At 36.8% G+C, this 7,601-nt stretch overlaps 1 protein-coding gene across 1 annotated transcript in view; it reads right to left on the bottom strand.

The window, feature by feature from the left end:
* nrg2a (neuregulin 2a) overlaps nt 1-7,601 on the bottom strand; it is a 61,840-nt gene that overhangs the window by 17,565 nt on the left and 36,674 nt on the right. Inside the window, exon 4 of the mRNA XM_014003151.1 lies at nt 878-998. Coding sequence (XP_013858605.1) covers nt 878-998 — 121 coding nt within the window. The remainder of the gene's footprint in view (nt 1-877; nt 999-7,601) is intronic.

Genomic DNA, 7,601 nt, shown 5'->3' with positions numbered 1-7,601 from the left:
ATAATAATAATAATAATAATAATAATAATAATAATAATAACAATAAAACGTGCATATAACTTTTTATGGGTTAGTTCCTTGAAAGAAAATTAGGTCAGAGCTATTCAAAAATCAAATATCAGCCCACAAATCAAGAATCGGTGCATCTCTCACGAGGATTACTAAATGAGCATTTTATTTATTGTTGGAACTGCAATAGTATAAAAAATAATAAAACCTTATAAAAAGCTGCTACAAACATCAAAGAAACCACATGTTTATGTTCTCCTCCTGAACATCATCCTCGCTAATGCTGCTTGACCTTAAGACTAATCCAAACTCAAACGTAAACATCGACGAGGAAAAAAAGGATCAMTTCTGAGAAAATGTCAACCCATTTTCCACCTAAAAAGCAAAAAAAGGTCCATGATTACTCAGGCACACTTTGCACACGGGTTTTGATCCTCTCTGCCAAATGTAAGCAATGATTGTATTTACCTCATTGGGGGCCCTCTAACACGCATAAATATTTGCTCACGTCTAAACCAGTGACTCATGACTTTTTAAAAAGGCTTTTAAAGCGCGGCCCTCCTGTACACTAAACATGACTTAAAAGAATGAGCACGCTTCAATATTGGTCTTAAAATACACAACAGGTGGCTTGTTAGAAAACTGGCAGGTTTTCTTGTCATGTGTTARTGTTGCTGCTGAAAGAAAAAAGCAGGAAATGTCATAAAAATTCAATTTACTGATTTATTTTGCTGGAATGATAACCTAACTTCTGTAGAAGTAATAGTTCCTAGGTGGACTGAGGGGCAAKCTCTATCAAACATCAAATGTTCTGCACAAAAACAAGGTTTGCAGTAAAAAATCCAAAAGTATAGGAATGAGAACTCACCTGCAGGAAAGCTTGTTTACACCATGAATGAATAAACAGTCACCGCCATTCACACAGTAGGCCTTCTCRGTGTCGTTGCATTTTCTGGCATGGCCTGAGGCTGGAGATATCGTTGTGGTTACTGTTTTAAAAAAGAAGAAAAGAAAAACAACACATTAAAGCAAGTCGATCTGTCTGTAAAGTTGTTTTCTTTTTCTTTTACCTGCAACGGAAGAAGCCAAAACYTTGACACGTCATGATAAGTGATTTTAGTTAATATGTTCTTGAACTCTATTGATGTGATGCTTCTATATCTACAAGTGATTTTATGATTTACTCTTATTGTACACTTTAATCTCCAAAAGGACTCTTAGTTTTCCGTACTCAGATGTAATTGTGTCTCTAAGCAGTGTTGACACTATCTGAAGAGTTTCGATGAGGAAAGATAAATATTTTCCTGAAAAAACGTAGGAGTTGTTTATGCTCTGACTCAGTTCTTTGGAATGGCCTAAAATGTCATGTAGCTGAACTTAATCCCATCCCATCGGAAAAGATACAACATGTCGGCAGTGGAGTCTGCTTATCYAAGGGCAGGGACAGGTAAGGGGGAAAAGTACATTGTGGCAGGATTGGGCTTGAGAGAGAAAGAGGGTGCTTCGTGTGTCAGATGTTAGTGTGTGATTGGGACAATAAACCTGCTGTCAAAAAAAGAATACTTTTTTTTACACCTATAATGTGACATTTGAGCCCAGATACTCAAGTCGTACAAAGTATTGTGTCAAGAAACTGCCTGAGGAATTTATTGAACTCRATAGCAGGTTTTTGCTTCTGCAGCAAAATTTCATGACATGTTGTCTCCGTTCCGCCCCCAGCAGTATTAGTATCAAATCAACTTTCTCTTCTGGTTAGAAAACTGTTGCTTTTTGAACAGACAAACTTCAGCTATTAGTTAAAACAAGCGGCTACTCTGCTAGTTAGCACAAATAATAAAAGTTCACAAAGTTTTTTCTTTTGGTTCCGCAATAATAAACACCATCTCTTCTAGTCCACAAAGAGTTATTTTCTTTTTTTTTAAATCAAAAACAAATGTCTGGCTAAGGCCTTGTTTACACAACACTTTTTTTAAATTTATTTCTAGGTTTATGTTTGAGTCATTTTCACAAACACGCTTTTTGACTCCAGGCTTCAGAGTGGAGGTCTGTAGAAATGAAATTTCAGTAAGTCAGTAGATTTTCTCCGCTTTCACAAATAGAMCAACAACAATAATACTATGCTAACTGTGCAACTTGTCCTCTTTACTTGTAACGTTATCCTCAGTCAGTCCGAAGTAGGTTTATGCGTTTACCGTTTTGAATGCGATTGTTTTCTTACTCAAGATTAAGTGTCTGTGTGTCATTGAAAAACAAAAACCACAGTGCCAGCTAGTGTCCTGGCATGGAAACTACAGCAGAGTCAATTATCAGAGCATTACTGTGTTCAACATTAACATTGAAAAGCTTGAGATTGTTCCCATGTAAACACGGCCTAAAACTACAGTTAGCTGTGTGTTAGCTAAGACGACAAGCTAAAATAATCAATCATTTCTGATTACCAACATGGTATGTTGTCATTGAAACGAGAATGTTTTTGACTAAAACTGAAATTAGATAAGTGTTAACAAATATATATATGAATATACTATCATATAATGATAATATAATTAATTAAAGCCTTTTTAAACAATGTTCAAATGTTTGCAAAGCAGATCATATTTCTGATTTTGTATTTATTATTGTTTTTATCAAACGCTAACTTCTTCTGAGGCTAAAATAGTTACAGCTAGTTATAACTAGCTTGTTCTCCTCGTTAGCAGCATAACCCAAACAAATCTCAACTGCAGTCAGCTCTGCAGTAAACGGAATAAAAAGTTATTCACAACCAAACATGGCAATATTATTTTTGGCGAGAATAGCAGTGTTCTTTTCCAGCTTCAAAAACACACTCCAGACCACACCGATAGACATTATAAATTCAAGCAGACAGTTCAAATTTTAAAGCCGGTTTAAGATGAGATGAACTGATAAGGGGGTTTATGGRTTATGTCTCACTTTCAGAGCTAAAATTTCGAACATCTTTTGTTTGCCGTCATATTTGTAGCTTTTCCAAAGTTTTGAAAACATAAAAAAATGCAACAACCCAGCTTGTGCACTTTCGCCTTCCAATTTTAGGACAAAACCTTACCGGGTTTAACATCTAATCAGCGCTACTTCATCGCCACATGACTTCTTGCTTGGAGTGCTGGCATGTAAAACACCTGATATAAAGATCAGACAAAGCTGTCGAGGTGAAGTAAGCTCAAAATATTGCACAAACCTCTCAAAATAGAAAGCTTTGTCAGAGTTCAACTGTAAAACACAGAAAAATAAAATAAAATAAAAGATTAGGAATAGGTAGCAAAACAAGCTGGATGAAGCTCAGCCTATCCCAGAARGTATTCCTTTGTCTATTTTCCTCCCTTCTTCATCCGCCTGGGCAACATGTGGGTGAGCGCTTACACGGGAGGGAGAAAATTCGACACAGAAAACATCAAGGCTACCATTTGAACTGACAAGGTCTCCTGTCAAACTTCACTTGACTACTGCTAAACTAAATCTGCTTTAAAGTGATTTAATGCAGCCTACTTTATGACCTTCTAAGAAAATGTGTTGCATTTATCTCTGAACCTGCTGAAAAAAATCCATTTGGATTTGTTTTACCAGACTGCAAACATCAACTGGCATCCAGTCGGTGATAAGAAACCTGTTTTTATTTTACTTTTTTGTCTCTCCTCCCTTTTCCTGCGGTCCTCCCTTCACTCCCTTGTGTTCTCCATCTACTCCCCAAAAACAGACGCTCCAACGTGTAACACTGATGAGTGACAAAAAGATCCAGTTTCAACACATAAAAAAATACCACCATGAAACCATGTAGCAAAAAAGTTGGACATGACAACACACCGGGGTGTAGTCCTGGCAAAGCTGTAATGTGGAAGAAAAGCATTAAAAACTTTGCTTCAGTTAAATATTTAGATGACTTTGTTATTAATATCGGCGTTTAACAAAACCTAATTTTTTGTTTAACTTTCAGAAAGATTTGTCACCAGAGCTTAACATCTGTAGGTAGTTCATCGGGGTATAAAACCGCACAGAGGGCCTGTATTTCACTGCAACATTTCGTAGCGATCTGCAAAAATAAACCAATCTGTTTGCTGGCATTTAATTCAATAAAGGCTGTTGTCACGGTTGTGCAACCTTTGTTCCCTGATTCTTACCAAATCTGAAAGAAATTCAACGTTCTGAAAAAAAAAAAAGTGTTTTAAATCATTGTTTTTTTCCCCCAAACAAAAGACTCAAAATATGATGTCTGGTGAAAATGTTCTACACTTTGTATTCATAAAACAAAACAGATCCCTTCACACAGTTTACACGTAACACATACAATGGATGTAATACTTCTTGGATAATGACGTACTTTGAGCCACAGATTTTAAACAACATTAGTAGCAGTTTACATCAAAATCGTCAAATAAAAATAATGGAAAGACATTTGACCAAATTGAGTCGTGTTGCTCTTTTTGCCTTTAAATTTTGACATCAGATTAATAGGAGAAAACACAAATAACCAGAAAAATGCAGAAGCGTTGCAGCTTACAGGCAGCGGAGGGCACAGCTAACCAAAACGTTAGGTTCATAACCACTGATCCGCTAAACAAGAATTTCAGCTCTGCTAATGCTAAACCAATAAAAAATTAGAGGAAGCTAATGTTAGCCGCTAAGACAACTTTCATTCAGTCCACACATCTTGGTCTCGTTCCAGTGTTAGACTGATGGGAATGTCTGATGCAAACCTTTCTGTTAGATTTATATAATTTGAATGTGGGACCATCTGTGGCAAATCGGCCAATCCAAACCAAAGTTTTGTCTTTCTTGCGATACCAGTTTACCTCTTTCAGAATAAAATCATTTCTTTGATCCAGTTTATGTTTTTATGAATACTGTTTTGAAGCCAAACAACAAATTGCAAATACTTTTTGTACCATATTTTATATGTAGTCAGTTTTTGTATTTGTTATATATTATTAAATGTTATTTTATTATTTATAAGTTTAGCTGCTAAAGATGCTATATGCTACACGCGGTACCTGACACATCAGAACTGATTGTAGAAGGAATTTTTGGTGGACTTAAAATTAGCAGAAGCTATCCCGTCCACTAACAMTTTCCAAAGTTAGCATAAGAGCTAATACGTTAAATGAGAAGCTAGGTTATTAGATTAGTGCACAGTTATCACAGCAATGACACAAAAACTCTTGTTTTCTTTATAGCTTTATCAGGTTTTGTTTGTTTGGGTGTCAGAGCGCYTTTCCTTTGGATTTAATATTTATGTACGATATTGATCAGATTGAAGATGAATYACAGAATAACAGAATGGCAGAGCATCTCGTCTAAAGTTGTGTGATATTTATGTGAACTGTGTGCGACAGCAGTGTGATTAAAAATGGGAGGCACATTTTTAATCTGTTAATTGACGATTAAAGTATATCTTGACGTAGGAAGGACACAAACATTGGCAGTGAGTGACTGCCCTCTGATAAATGCAAACATCTTTTCACAAAGTACTTGACTTGAACCTTTTTTTAAATGTTTTTTTTTTTTGAAAGATTTAGTAGTCGTCACGATGACATTCCTTTCACAACCTGGGCTTGAACCTGCAGCCTCAGAATGATAAGACCACCGAGCAGCCCTCTTTATCCATGTCTGCTAATGCTTCAACAACAACAAAAACCTGAGCTTATTGTATCTAAACCAGCATACAGATTACATACTGTACATACAGATTCAGTGACTGGAACATGAATACGGTGCTGGTTTATTATTAAATGTGTGTGTATTCTGTTTAAAATTGCATTCAGTGACATTGGTGTTACATCAGACCAGTGTCTGTCCTCAGAGGAAGGTTCAGTTTAAATCCTTCGCACAGGATCATCCGCACACATTGATTTAATATCACGCTGCTGTACATATTATCAACTCGCTGAAGAGTGGTCGAACAGGCGGGTTCTGGTTCTGCATGGTTCTAATGAAGGAATGTTGACTCTTTAGAATCAACTTCCTCACTCAYCGTGCTTTTAATAACCAGGAAAGTTGTGTACTCAGGGTGCTGGTCAGTCACGTTAGAGAAAAGATTTTATCGCWAGCCTAAAATAGAATAATGATAAAAAAAAACAATCAGGAGATGTTTTAACAAAATTATATATTTGTTTTAACCCTAAAAATTAGCTTGTTTTAAAAATAATAATATAAATACTTAGCACACAGAGTAAGGAAATTTATCTTTTGTAGATTTAATGTAAGAAAAGCTTGTTAAATTCTCTTTTAAAAGGTGCCACATTTGTAAGGAACATCCATTTGTGGGATGAGTGTGTGGGTTGCGCACGTGAAAAATGTGCCAAATCTTCTCCATCACACAGCTTGTTAGGCAGTTATTGACACTTGTTTTAAGCTTTTGGTACCCTCAGGTGCTGCCATCCAGGTGCTGCTATAAGATTTATTGCCATAAAAGCATTGTTACAACAAAGAAATAATCTACCAAACACAAATGTTTATTACTTTTTTGTTGCTAAGGGTGCAGAAAAATTATAGTGTGGCCATGCCTTGTTGTCCAAATTCTTTCTTTAAAAGATTTAAACTGTTTTTTTTATTTTGCATATTTAACTGTAAACCATTCAAACTTCATAAACTTTTGACCATATTTTTTGAATTCCATGTGTTGCTGTTCGCAAAATCCACCCCCTGGTTTACAGAAAAGGGACCAGGGGTCCAGGTGTGTTGAAAAGTTGGAAAGTTTCTGTCCGTCTGTGGAGGAGATCAGCTGCTCCGTTAACCTGAGGTTTAAGAGTCAGGGTTTGTTTTTATGCACTTATGCAGCCAAGGTTTTGTTAAGTTTGCTGAGTTTTTATAACCTCGTGTTTCAGTCCCCCACCCCCCCCCCAAACACTGTCGCCCGGGGGTTCAATGTGAGTGGAAGGGAAGCTGAAGAGAGGTTTCCTCTGGGTTAGTGAGAGCCGCGGTGTTTAGCTATCAGCTCTTGCCACTGACTTTGATTAATCCTTCATGGCCCAAGAACTGAAAAGAAAAACTGGGGGTGCAAGCAGAACCATCTGGAAACCTTCATAAACATGCCTGTCTTTCCACGCTCTCCAAAGGATTCTAGGAAAATCGTAAAAATGAAAAGAGAGGTCCCTTTTGCCCCCCCCCCCCCCCCAATGAGGCTCCCTCTGCAAATGCAGCAAGCAGAAAAGTGCTCGTATCTGAATCAGAGCCCTGCACTGCACCTCACAACCCAGCCCATAACACTGAATTGTGTAATGAAACACGCTTTCAATTTGGCCCGACGACGGAGCAGAAATACACACATGTTCCGACTAAATGATGACAAATGTTGATCATTTTCTTCAGCTTGGCTTAACCTTTTTTCACTTCTGCAGAAGATTAAAAAAAATAAATAAATAAAAATGGAGCGATTGAACAGAAAAACATCCTAAAACTGTAAAACACAAAGACAAAATTGAATTCTTTGCAGGGAGAAAGGAGTTATTTAAGCGTCCATCTGGGTTTTGTTTTGTTTGTTTTTTTTTCAGATTTTTATTGCTCTTAAAAAACAATGTTAGCAAGATAAAGTGGACAAATCATACCGCCTACTCGGGTGCATGTCACAGAGCCAGAAC

Source organism: Austrofundulus limnaeus, unplaced genomic scaffold (assembly GCF_001266775.1).
Source record: "Austrofundulus limnaeus strain Quisiro unplaced genomic scaffold, Austrofundulus_limnaeus-1.0 Scaffold17, whole genome shotgun sequence".
NCBI classification, from domain to species: domain Eukaryota; kingdom Metazoa; phylum Chordata; class Actinopteri; order Cyprinodontiformes; family Rivulidae; genus Austrofundulus; species Austrofundulus limnaeus.
Note: the sequence above shows the minus strand (reverse complement) of the source record. Positions and strands in the feature narration are given on the sequence as shown.